Source organism: Dromiciops gliroides, chromosome 2, assembly GCF_019393635.1.
Source record: "Dromiciops gliroides isolate mDroGli1 chromosome 2, mDroGli1.pri, whole genome shotgun sequence".
NCBI classification, from domain to species: Eukaryota; Metazoa; Chordata; class Mammalia; order Microbiotheria; family Microbiotheriidae; genus Dromiciops; species Dromiciops gliroides.
This window is the reverse complement of record NC_057862.1, coordinates 51,572,083-51,585,149: the sequence shown is the minus strand read 5'-3', so window position 1 is coordinate 51,585,149 and position 13,067 is coordinate 51,572,083. Positions and strand designations below refer to the sequence as shown.

Genomic DNA, 13,067 nt, shown 5'->3' with positions numbered 1-13,067 from the left:
TTACTGTGCATATACTCATAAGAACTGGCACATTAAATTATTTTAGTAAGCTAGTATTACTTTTTCTACAAAACTTTACCAAATATTACCTGGGTCTCTTTGTAAAATTCTCTACTCCCCAGGGACATACATCCTTTAGGTTGGGAAACCAAACAAATTCCCATGATGCCAAGCTCCTAGGGGGTAGGTAGATCCCAGAGGGGCAGGGTGGACTTGGGGCTTAGCAGCTAACTAGTTTGGTTTCTCTTGAGCCCAGGGGACCATGCCTAGAGATTAAGGAGAGGGAAATTCATTTGCCTTTCTCCAGGGATGGGAGCTACAGAACTGACTAAGGCCTCAGAGACACTGACAGTGACCTGAGTCTCCTGTAGCAGGATCTGAAAGGACCCTGGAAATGGCATGCTGCTTGCTCTAAATGCCTGCTTTCTCTCTCTTTGCATGTGTATGTGGGGCAATGAGGGTTAAGTGACTTGCCCAGAGTCACACAGCTAGTAAGTGTCAAGTGTCTGAGGCTGGATTTGAACTCGGGTCCTCCTGAATCCAAGGCCGGTGCTTTATCCATTTCGCCACCTAGCTGCCCCTAAATGCCTGCACTCTTGACCCCATTTCCATCTGGACTGACATCGATGTCCTGACTCACCTCGTATTGTGAGCGTGCTGGTGGAGCTCTTCGTGGGGGTCCCAGCGTCACTAGCCACCACCCGAAGGTAGTACTCTGCGATGCGCTCTCGATCCAGCTCTGTGGTGGCAGTCACCACACCGCTGCTGCTGTTGATGACAAAGTCCATGCGGGGCATGCCCACCTGCATGCGGTACGTCACCAGCCCGTTCAAACCTTCATCCAGGTCAATGGCCACCACCTGTTAGGAAGCACAGCCGGACATCAGTGTTAAGAGTATGGCCCCAGGACCAAGGCCTCCTGCATCCAGAGGTCACTGCTGCATCCTCTGGATTTTCTGGCTGCTCCATCAATACTCAAATGAAGACTTTGGGTTCCTTCCCAACCCCAACTGCTAGCTCTTAATATTCCCTGATTCAGATCCAACTCCGGTCAAGCAAACTAACTCCAGTAGGAAAAAGACCAGCATTGGCATTTAACTCCCAGATCTGCTCTCTGCAGGGCTTTCTGTAGCTTGTGAACATCACTGACTTGAGGCTGGGCATTGCCTGCTAACAGAGCAGGGATTAGAGAAAGGAGCCCACACACACCATGTAAAGAAAGCGGGTAATAAAGAACACTTTCTTATAAATGCACATCTTGTCGAGGCCACACATTTCCTCTCTCCAAGGTACCTATTTTGTGATGCAATTCAATTTGAGTCGATTCGAGCCGATATTTATCATTCTGGGCAAGGCACTGAGCCTTGAGGAGGGAAAGAGAGCCAATAGCTTGGTGATGGTGATGGGGCGGGAGAGAAGTTGGGTAAGGCATCAAATGGGAGGTGACACTTGGACAGAACCTAAAGGAAGGTCAGCAACCTGAGGACTGGAGAGGAGGGGAGAGGAGTTTATTCCAGGCAAGGGGCACAGGAGGTGGGCATAGAGGTGGTGGGGAAACGCTTAGTTTGGGGAGGAGGTAGTTGTCTAGGTTAGACAGGTCCCATACAGTTGTACCTTCACCAGAGTCGGCATCTGATACCTCCCTGTGGGGAGTGGGAGGTGACCCTGTGTGGATTCTTAGAGACTGTGACAGCCACTGCACACAGGCTTCTACTGAGCTATAATACTTTGAGGATGCCCCGGCAGCAGACTCGTCTGGAGACCTGCTTAGCTAGGTGCTGGGAGGCTCACGATCAGGCAATGATTCTTTTGGCCAAAGACTTCTATTAAGGATCAAAACCTGTGCTAGTGGAGGGAGAACCATCCCAGTGAAATACTAGAAGTGGTGAAGTTCAATTGCAAATGTCACTTTGAAGACCCAAAGTCACAACTGGTCAGTAACATGGGGCAGGGGAAGGCAATTCTCTTTCTTTTTCCCCCCAACTTTTGACAACATTTTTCTTTTTTTTAAAGTTTTTTGGGGGTGGGGCAAAGAGGGTTAAGTGACTTGCCCAGGGTCACACAGCTAGTAAGTGTCAAGTGTCTGAGGCCGGATTTGAACTCAGGTCCTCCTGACTCCAGGGCCGGTGCTTATCCACTGTGCCACCTAGCTGCCCCAACATTTTTCTTTTGAATTATTATTATGAACTCGTCAAACACCAACATTTCCATATCCAAAGAAGTAAAGAAAAAGAGGATTGTATACTTAAATTATTTAATTTTAATTAAATTATTTAAATTCAAATATATTAAATTTAAACTCGGCAGTTTCAACACTGTCCTGCTTGTCTGTGTCTCCTTCTGAACACCCAATTTCAAGGACACACAAATGCACATGGGGGCTCTGTTTGGCAGCTGCCCCAGCCTCCTCTCTGGCAGCTCCTGACCATCCCCTAGGCCCTCACGTCCAGTCTAGGGGAGCATCCTTTCCAGCCTTTCCAAGGGACGAGTTGGGGCTTAAAATATGGTATTTCTGGATATTGAAGGGGAAGTAAGGGAGGACATTTGGGAACGATTTGTACCAACTTATACTGGAATGCCAAGGGGTCCAGAATATCCAGTTCACCCAAGGCTAACTGGGCTCCAGGTGTTTGGCTCTTCCCTTTGCATTTTTCCCTTGTTCACATTCTTTAGCTCCTCTTCCATCAGACCCTAAGCTCCCTGAGGCGGTCCATGTCAAGCCATCCCTAAAACCACAATCTTAAGGACTTCTTGTCATCAGTACTAGCTCATTTTATTCCTGCTGTTTGATTTAAATAGAGCCCTGGTGAGGTCAGAGGCTGTGGCTTGCATGTCTTCTGTTTACCCTACAGCACAAGGCTGAAATGCAGAGTCTCAATCGATGCCTGTTGGGGGGGCTGGATTGATCAGTCATGACGGGGTGAAAGAGGGAGAGACCAGGAGAGGAAGCTTCAAGGAGGAAGGAGGACCCGGTCCAAGAACCAGAACTCTTCCTGGGGATAGGAGACTCACGTGGTAGACAGAGGTGCCGGCAAGGGTGCCTTCTAGCACCTCGGCAATGGCGGGCAGGTTCTGGAAGGTCGGGTCGTTGTCGTTCAGGTCCAGTAGGTTCACGAAGACCGTGGCGCTGCTTGTGGCTCTCAGAGGGGGCCTGCCACCTAGAGGGAATCAAGTAAAGGAGGGAGAGGGGGAGAGGAGGAAGGGAAGGAGAAAGAAAGAAATCATTTAGAGGCAGCTGGTGATGATGGACAGAGAACTGGGCCTGGAGTGAAGACTTGATTTTAAATCTGGCCTGAGACACTTACTAGCTGTGTGACCCTGGGTAAGTCACCTAACCTCTGTTTGTCTCAGTTTCCTCAACCCTAAAATGGGGATAATAATAGTACCCACCTCCCAGGGTTGTTTTTTGGCGTGGCAATGAGGGTTAAGTGACTTGCCCAGGGTCACACAGCTGGTAAGTGTCAAGTGTCTGAGGGCGGATTTGAACGCAGGTCCTCCTGAATTCAGGGCTGGTGCTTTATCCACTGCGCCACCTAGCTGCACCGCCCCCCCCCCCCCGCCCCAGGGTTGTTCTGAGGCTCAAATGAGGGCTTAGCTCTTTATATCATACATAGCAGGTACTTACTAAAACCTTGGTCCCTTCCCTTCCTTCCTATTTCAAATGGTTCCTTGAGGAGGGACATCAAGGGTGGCTCCTTGATAAACCAGATCCCCCGGTGCCTCTCCAGCCCTGTCCAGGGTTTACTCGGGTGTGAGGACTGGAAGAAGCAGCTAGAAGGGAATACCCGGAGAGGGTTCCCAACCTACTCCAGTGACACCAGGCACGACCTCCAGAGACAGGGGAAGGAGCCCAGGACAGAGCAGCTCCGGTGACCCAGGACTCTCAGTGGGGGGCACTCCGTGCCTGGGACCAGCCAGTCCTAGGAGAGGGGCAGGTTGGGGTGGGCGGGGCGGGAGGGGCTCCTTACAATCAGTGACGGAGATGACGATTTTGCGCATGAGTTCCGCCTCTTCGGGGTCGGGGTTCTCGCGGTCCAGCATGACGTTGGTGGTGCGGATCTTGCCCGTGGTGCTGTTGATACTATAGAACTTGTTGGGTGGGTAAATGCTGTAGATCAGGGTGCCGTTCTCGGCCAGATCGGGATCCACGGCCACCACCTAGGAGGGGATTCCAGCATCATCAGAGCCACCGCCGGGCGCGAGAGAGGTGCCGTGAATCACTTAGGCTGCTTCCGTGGCATCTTTCCCATTCTACCAAGACCTCTCCCCATCCCAGGACCAGAAGGGATAGGTACTAGGGAATGACTTTCGGACGAGGAAACTCCCTCCACCAGTACGGGTCAGTACCTTCTCTGCCACCTGTACTATTAGAGACGTGGGCCAGATAGAAAAGGCAGAAAGGAAAGGAGCGAGCACGTGGAGTTGTTAGCGCCCTGCCTCTTCTTGCTATCTGTGTGACATTGGACAAGTCACTGCCTTTCCTTGGGGTCTTAGTTTCCTTACACGTGGGGACCGGACCAGGTGACATCTAAGATGCCTTCCTGTTCCAAGTCCCACAATCCTACACACTGGACAACAAAGCCAGTAGAAGTTTGGATTATGCATCCGGAGGGGGCTCCACATTCAGGATCTCACAAGTTAGGATAGTATGAAAGGCCTTAGGGATGTGTGGAGCCAAGGGCTTCTGCCTTGTGAAGTTCAGGGACTGGGGCTTTTCTCTTGATGGAAGCATCCAGATTATTTCCCAATTAATCCAACGTTTGCTTTTTCTTACCCTGATAGACTATAAACTCCATGAGGGCAGGGGCTATGTTTTAGGCAGCCTTTGCATCTCCTTTAGCCCTTGACCTCTGTATGTAGTGGTTGCTTACTAAATATTTGATGAATAAGTGAATACATTTTTTGGGCGGGGCCCAGGGTGACACAGCTAGTAAGTGTCAAGTGTCTGAGGCTGGATTTGAACTCAGGTCCTCCTGAATCCAGGGCCAGTGCCTTATCCACTGTGCCACCTAGCTGCCCCCATAAATGAATACATTTGCACACTTTTGCTTTGTGCAAACTCGACTCCACAGAACTTGGCTTCAGAAACAGAAAAGTTAGAATCTTTCCAGGGCTGTCTGTGTTAGGGGTATAAGAGTTCTGCAAGTAGGGAAGAAGGATGTGGGCTGGTTTAACAACCGGCTCTCCAAAAACACAACCAACTTTTCATTTTAATCTGGATAGTTAATATTTTCTCCATTTTCTTAAGTCTAGACAGTCAACAAAACAAGAAATCAAACCCTGATTTGTCACATTTTCCAATTTCCGAGGTGCAAATGCTCATGGTGAACATTTAACAATCCGCTCTTAACAAGGAGTCAGTTGGAGGTGGCTCAAGCCACCTGTATGTGAGTGTACTAAAGATCAGGTACTTGGACCTGGGGGGAGATAAAGAACCTATTCTGACTCCCTGACACACTGCCTCCTGCTTAGTGTATCTAAAAGAACGCCTCACTTCTGAATGTTAACACAAAACAATGTGGTTCAGTGGAAAAATCTTGATTCCTGGAGTCAGAGGACCTTGGTGGGCCTCAGTTTCCTCCTCTGTAAAATGAGGGGGTTGGCTAAGTCTGGGATGCTACAGTTCTTGCTGAATTGGGGGCCGGAGCCTGGGTGTTCACAGGGACATTGTCAGATGTTTATTTCTCTTCAGAGCCCGTTCCCTTTGCCACAGCCACCTTTTCCCTTACTCTATTGGCAGGGCCATCTGCATAAGAATCAGCCCTTTGATGCTTGGGGTCTTCCCGCTGCTTTCCCAGTACCGGATTTCATCTCATCTCCGTGACACAACAATTACGTCCACAGCCACCAATGGTGCCGTCAAAGGCAGTTGTGGGATGACAGGGGGATGGAGGGGTAGGGACTGTGTGTGGGAGGCGTGGGTCCCTAGGTCCCAGCCTGTCATGGTGAAGGGAAGAAAGAGTCTGGGGGAGAGCAATCACCACTGAGCGCAGAGAGGAGGAGAAGGAGCTGGGCCCGTGCCCACCTGCTCCCTCTGTTCTCTGGCCCCACAGCTGGGTAGGGGGCGAGGGGGAGGCCTGTGGGACTGATGCCCCTCTTTGTCTTCCTGTGCCTTAGCCTCCTGGGTGCCCCTCAAAGGGCTCAGAGGAAAAGCCCAAGACTTTTCTCTCTCATGAACTACCACTGGTGGTGTCCGCTCCTTAGTTCTCGTCCCCTCCTCACCCTCATTTCCTTCCCACCACCCACAGAGGCGTAGCTGTATCATTCTGTCCCTACCTCAACTAGGGACCAGGGGTTCCTCAACATAATTTCTCCTTTGTCTATCTTTTCCTAGTTACTGTGCTCTTTCAGCTGATCTAGCTATCCCACTATCCATGGGGGGGAAACTGAGGTTCAGACATAGAAGCAACTTGCCCAAGGACATATAGAGCTGGTTCTAGAACCCTGGGGTTCTGGATCTCAGCCAGGCAATGAGGAGCAGCCCCAGGGCCAACACAGGCACGAAACCTCCTTCAGCCTTTGATTTTTTCAGAGGCTGCAGAGGCTTTAGGAGAAGAGAACAATGACTCTCCAGGGAGGGGAGGGCGGAAGTCCCAGAGACTGAGTCCAGGACAGCCCCATCCTTAACTCCAAGACACTCTGGGCTCGGCTGCTTTGTGCTACTTGCTGTGGGACTTTTTTCTGCATTGGCAGCAGAATCTGTTTCCTTCCCCCACCTAATCCCCTTGCAGAGGTGTCTCTGGGGCCAGCGGACCAGAACAGACAGATGGGCTGCTAAAATTCCTCCAGCTTCCATCTGCCCGAAGCACTGGCCAGCCCTGGGAGCGTTGTCGTCAGATGTGGGAGAGGGGTAGGGGCAACTGGGAAACTGAAGCGGGGCATGGCACGTGAAGGTGAGTCTGTCTTCCTGCCAAGGGGAGGCCACTCCAACTGGGAGGCACCCTCCTCATTCCCAGCTAGCTCTCTGTCCCTGGGGAAGGATGGCTGGCCTGCTCAGTGGATGGAAATTCTGGATTCTCATCTGGGCTCTGCCCTGTTCATGTGCTGGGAAAACAGGCAGGTCATTTGCTCTCCTTGGGCCTCACTTTTTCCCCTTATAGAAAAGGGGGCCAGCTAGCCAGTCCTATCCTGACAACAGGGAAGCTGGTGTGTCTCTGAGTTCAACACTAATGACACAGGGTGTCAATAACTATTCCTTAGGTAATAAGATTGTAATTGATTTTCCCCATACAGTTCTCCCCCAAATAAAACAAAACAAAAACCATACCTACAGGCAGATAAGTGGCTCAGTGGATGGAGCTCTGGGCCTGGAGCCAGGAAGACCTGAATTCAAATCCAGCCTCAGACACTTACTGTCTGTGTGATCTTGGGCAAGTCACTTAACCTCTGTCTATCTCAGAGATGGGGATAATAACAGGATCTACCTCTCAGGGTTATTGTGAGGATCAAATAAAATAATGATTATAAAGTGCTTAGCAGAGTTCTCGGCACATAGTAGGTGCTTAATAAATACTTGCACGCTTTACTTCCCACCTCCTATTTCCTCCCTTTCTCCTCTGAACCACTGGGAAAAAAGAAAAAAAGAAAAAAAGAAAAAGAAAACCTTTGTAACAACTATGCAGAGTCTAGCAAAACAAATCCCCATGTTGGCCATGTCTCCTCCTACCCTCTGTGCCCCTTCCCTCCCTTTCTGTTGGGAAACAAGCAGTACATTCCAGGAAGGGTCCCCTGGAGTCATGGGTCACACTGGGCCACACAGCCCTAACTGAAAAAAGGGCACATCTTCCGCTTTCTCCTTCTGATCATATGCCTACTTAGGGGATGGGCAGGACAACTATTATTCTCCCCATTTTATTAATGGGAAAAATAAGGCTTAGAGAGTTGAGTGAGTTGATTTGCCTTGGGTCAGATGGCCAATCGTCACCAGGGCCAGATAGAGCTAGAACCCAGATTTTTCCACTTCCAGGCCATTCATCACCCGCAGTAATACCTTGCCCTTGCATCCTTCACATCGATTATGTGTCTCCAGAGAGGCTCTGTCTGTACTGTTGGGGTGGGCAGGCACACCCCCTTCCCCCACCAGAAGCCGAAGTTCTGTTGGTCCCTTGGGCCCTCTGTGGAGTTCAGGGCACTGGGGGGGGCAGCATGGCCCCTCACCACCTCACCTGCCACTTCGCTTCCTCCCGGTTAGATCATTTTGTGGATTCTCACCACTTTCCCCTCATTTATTTCCCATTTCACGCCCGTCATTTTTCTCCTGGTCTGACGGGGAATAATTCTCTCCCTCTCCCCTCTCTTTTATTTTGCTGGAGGGCTTTGAAAGGTTCTAAATCAATGCCGATCAGAGAGGTCCTTGAAAGAGGTTGCAGGAGAGGGGAGGAAAAGTTGGCCAAAAATCTCACTCACAAGTAGAGAAATTCATTGGCACACACACACACACACACACACACACACACACACACACACACACACGACAACACATGCATGTATGAAGAGGCACACACAAATGCACAAGCTTATCATACACAATGTATGACCTGTGGGAAGCACAAACAGCGAATGTGTGTGTGGGCACACAAATGTACCCAACATCCTTACAAAGGAATGGCCACGGCCCAGGCTGTTTAGCTACTGAGTATGCCAGTTGAGTTATGTGAGATCAGCTGGTCCTGGTGCCCCATGGGAAGTCCAAGAACCCTTGGGAAAGGCCTGACCTGGCTGGGTCATTCTTTTTTTTTTTTTTTTTTTTTTGGTGAGGCAATTGGGGTTAAGTGACTTGCCCAAGGTCACATAGCTAGTAAGTGTTAAGTGTCTGAGGCTGGCTTTGAACTCAGGTCCTCCTGACTCCAGGGCCAGTGCTCTATCCACTGCACCACCTAGCTGCCCCCTGGCTGGGTTATTCTTGACCCCGAGTCTCAGGATGAGAGGGGACTATGGCAAAGAGCTTTGGGGACAGGGATGGGGCCACGTAGGCATCACACCTTGAGGCAGAAAGATTACCATCTATATACTAATAGCCCAGCAGGGTGACTCAGAGAAGGAGTCACTTGGCCCTCTTCCCTATTCCTCATCCTTCCCCTACATCTAATCAGATGCCAAATACTGCTGGCTCCCCCTCCAGAATCACTCTCATCTCCATTTGTCCTTTTTTCTCCCACTGCCACTAGTCCCAATTCAGGTACTTCCCTTGTCTTATCTAAGCTACAGCAATATGCTCTTTCTGGCCTCCCTGACTCTGCCATTTCCTTATTCAACCCACCCTTCAATCCTTATAAACCCCCCAGTGTACCATTTGGATCACATCACTCCTTTGTTCAGAAACCTTCAAGGGAACCTTCCCCCATTGGCTACCAAATCAAATACAAACTAGACACCCTGGCACACCAGGGCCTTCACAATCTGACTCTGAGTTCTCTCTCCAGCTTTATCTCACAATATGTCCCCTTTTGTCCTCTATGGTTCAGCCACATTGGATTATTGACCCATCTGCCATCTCTGTGTTTTTGCTCTTGTTATACCCTAGGACTGGAATCGACTACATTTCTCCCAACCTACCGTGGTCACATCGGAATCCGGAGGTGTCATCTCTACCAGGTTGATATAATAAGGGGCGTCCTTCCAAGTGGGGTGGTTGTCATTGATGTCCAAGAGAGTGATGTTTACCTGGAAAGTTGAGAGGGAGAGGCATGGGATGGGCCATTCCCATAGGGGTGGCCTCCTGGGACAAATCTCTATCTGGTTATTCTCATCCTTAATAGTCAGTGTTGGGGCAGCTAGGTGGCGCAGTGGATAGAGCACTGGCTCTGGAGTCAGGAGTACCTGAGTTCGAATCTGGACTCAGACACTTGAGACTTACTAGCTGTGTGACCCTGGGCAAGTCACTTAACCCCAATTGCCTCGCTAAAAAAAAAAACCCTAAAATAAAAAAAAATAGTCAGTGTTGTATTGCACAGGTGGATAGACTAACTATAGCCAGGTCCCAATTGGTGGTTGTCCTTCATTCTCAAATTTTGGTCCTCAAAATGACATCGCTATGTTGGGGCCAAGGTACAGTGTGTTTGACTCTGGGTGGTCAAATCAACACAAGCTCAGAAGGCTCTAACACAGGTTGGGCACAAACACTTCCCTGTGAACATTTGGAGACCCAGGTGCCAATCAGTACAAATAAGAAATCCCCCAAAGTGTTGGTGTGTATTCAAACTCACACAACTCAGAAAGTTATTATCACATAAAATGTGGTCAATTGGTCTTAGTCCAATAGAAATGTGCCATGCAAAATTGGGACCTCACTCTGCTTTTTGCAGTTTATCATTATTATTAGAAGTAACAAAACTTTACACTCTTTTTTCAATCGAGTTCACATAGAAACATTCAAGGCAAATGTCACTATCCTGTTATTCTTTCATCCTGAATGTTCCTGTATTTAATGCAATAATAACCACTGCCCAAAGGGATGAAATCGCTGCTTCTTGTAAGCGAATAAAAAGATTGGTGTGCAAGCTTATTGTCTGCAGGTTCACTGAAAGCATGTTCAGGAGACCCCAGGACCTTATGGGATGCCTGTGATGATATTGGGTCTCGTCCTACTTCTATCTGATTTTGATTCCATTCCAAGTCAGTGGGAGGTTAACTATTGTTCTTACATTTTTATGGCTCAGTGTTGATATCCAGGCAACCTGTGGGCAACAGTTCTATCCGTGATAATGGCACGGCTCCAGTACAGTTTTTTGTTATTATAATTATAATTATTCTGATTACCATTTAAAATGCTCAGAATTGGGGACAGCTAGGTGGTGCAGTGGATAAAGCGCCAGCCCTGGATTTCAGGAGGACCTGAGTTCAAATCCAGCCTCAGACACTTGACACTTACTAGCTGTGTGACCCTGGGCAAGTCACTTAACCCCCATTGCCCCGCAAAAAAACCCAAAACAAAACAAAACAAAATGCCCAGAAGTTCACGATAGGGCCATTCAGTGCCCTAACAAAATGCTGTTTGCCTCCAGAGGAGCCATTTTTTGCATCAGTTTCATCCCCTTAACTGTTCATTTCTCTGTAGTCATTCCATAGCGACTACAAATGAAGAGGCAAGAATTGGGGTAGAGTTGGGGAAAGGTCTTTGTAGGGGACCGCCTCCCTAGGAAGCTTTAACAAGAGGAAGGGCAGGTTCTGAGTACCATGAGATCACAGACTTAGAGCTGTAAGGGACAACGGAGGTCAGTTCTAGATCAATGCTCCTATTTGACGGATGAAGAAACAAGAATGACTTAGTTGTGATGTCACTAAGGGATGGAGAAGGTGACTTCTGGGAAACCCATCCTCCTGAAACACAGATATTCTTTTTTCCTCCCTAAAATTTTCCAGCCCTGGACAGACAGAGAGCAAAGTAATGGATGCCAGGGGAGTGATTCCCAAGCCAAAGGTGAGATCCCTAGTGTTGGTTAGTGAGAAAGGGGTGTGGTGTGTGTGTGTGTGTGTGTGTGTGTGTACATATATAGGGATGTGCATCAGAATCCCTTGAGCTTCTTGGCTGAGTTTCAATCCAAGCAATTTCCTCGCTCTCTTGCTGCCCTGGTAAATTATTTATAGGGTTCCAAATTCCTATTAGTGAGGGGCCTCTGGGTGTAGGGCCTACCTACTGAGGAGACCTCTGGATCCACTGTAACCCCTCCAAGCACCAGAGTCGAGGGGCATCCACCTCAGTCATTCTGACGGGCAGAGGAAGGGGACACAGTAGTGGAGGGAGGGTGGAGGTACTAGGGAGGGGTGTAAGTGAAAATGAGCCTGTTGTGAGAATTAGAAAGCCATGGGAGAGCAAGGAACAATATGAGCCAATGAGGTACTGGAGGGAGTCAGTAGCAGAAAAGATGAAGGTGTATGTGAGAAGGGGGAAGATGGTGGACAATGGACGCATAGGTCAGGGGATATAGGTGGGCAATGATGCTTAGTCTGGGTATAGAGAAGAAATGGGGGAGATGGGAGCTAAGGTGAATTACAGATATCCTGGTTGATTTGGGGGGTGTTATCTCTTTATTTGGGAGGCTTGGGGGAAAATCTAATACCTGCAGAAGCTGTTATGATAAGGTTAAAAGGGCACTAGCCTAATAGCCAGGAAGCCTGGGTTCTAGGTCTAGTTCTGTCACTGACTTGCTGTGCCTGTCACATAGTAGGCACTTAATAAATGTTGCTTGACTATTGATTGCTTTGATCCCTATTGATTGCAGGTTGCTTTATCCCCTTGGAACTCAGTTTTCTCATTTGTAAACTGGGTGGTTGTAACAGAGGATCTCAAAGGGTGGTCCTTTCTAGGTCAAAGATTCAATTATTCTTGTCGATAGCAGAAGGCAGGAGATGAGGTAAGACTAAAAGGGAAACACTTTGCCTAGCACATAGTAGGTTGCTGTTTTGCCCAAAGGCCAGGGGAACTTTCCCTCTGGCTCCAGTGGGAAGGAGCTGGGACAGGGGGGTAGAGGAAGGCAAAGGGAGACAGTGATTGTGGGGAAGGTGACTTGAACCAAGGGGCCTTAACCTGCCTCTGGGAGTTTGGTTTGGCTGACCACAGATGAGGGAAGGGCAGCTTTCCTTTCCAATAACACCCTCCTTCTCTAAGGTGACACTTTAGACACTGGAACATAGAGCTTCTGGGACTCTGATTAGGCCCCTAATCAGAGTGTGTCCCTAATAGCTCTTGAGGAAGCTCTGGGGATGTTCTGTTCTACCAAAGCAGTCCCGGCCCTGTCTCCTGCAATCAGAGCTAAACTCCATTTTCAAGAAGGGCCAGGGGCAGTCACCCCACTCATTACGGGGAGGAGAGGTGGGGTGGGCTCTGCACAAACTGTGCCCCTTCCTATCCGGAGCGAGGTGGAATCAGCCTGAGTGAAAGCTTGGGGCTTCAAGGCTGCAGGACGCTGGGGGAATTCGGGGCTTGGGACCAGTTCTCTGGATGAATTATCTTGTCTTTGCTTTATTTGAGTGCACATATGTGTATATACGCATGCATCCATGCACTTATGAGGCCCATATACACGAGCATATCTTTTTGTGCTGACTCCTTTGAGTACATGTCGTTT

General features: G+C 49.1%; 1 protein-coding gene across 1 annotated transcript in view; it reads right to left on the bottom strand.

Moving 5' to 3' along the window:
* The window catches only part of CDH23 (cadherin related 23), a 623,958-nt gene that overhangs the window by 171,099 nt on the left and 439,792 nt on the right, over positions 1-13,067 (bottom strand). Inside the window, exons 21-24 of the mRNA XM_043983602.1 lie at positions 9,556-9,663; positions 3,969-4,158; positions 3,013-3,158; positions 641-860 (exon numbers count right to left, since the gene is read on the bottom strand). Of these exons, the coding sequence (XP_043839537.1) occupies positions 641-860; positions 3,013-3,158; positions 3,969-4,158; positions 9,556-9,663 (664 nt within the window). The remainder of the gene's footprint in view (positions 1-640; positions 861-3,012; positions 3,159-3,968; positions 4,159-9,555; positions 9,664-13,067) is intronic.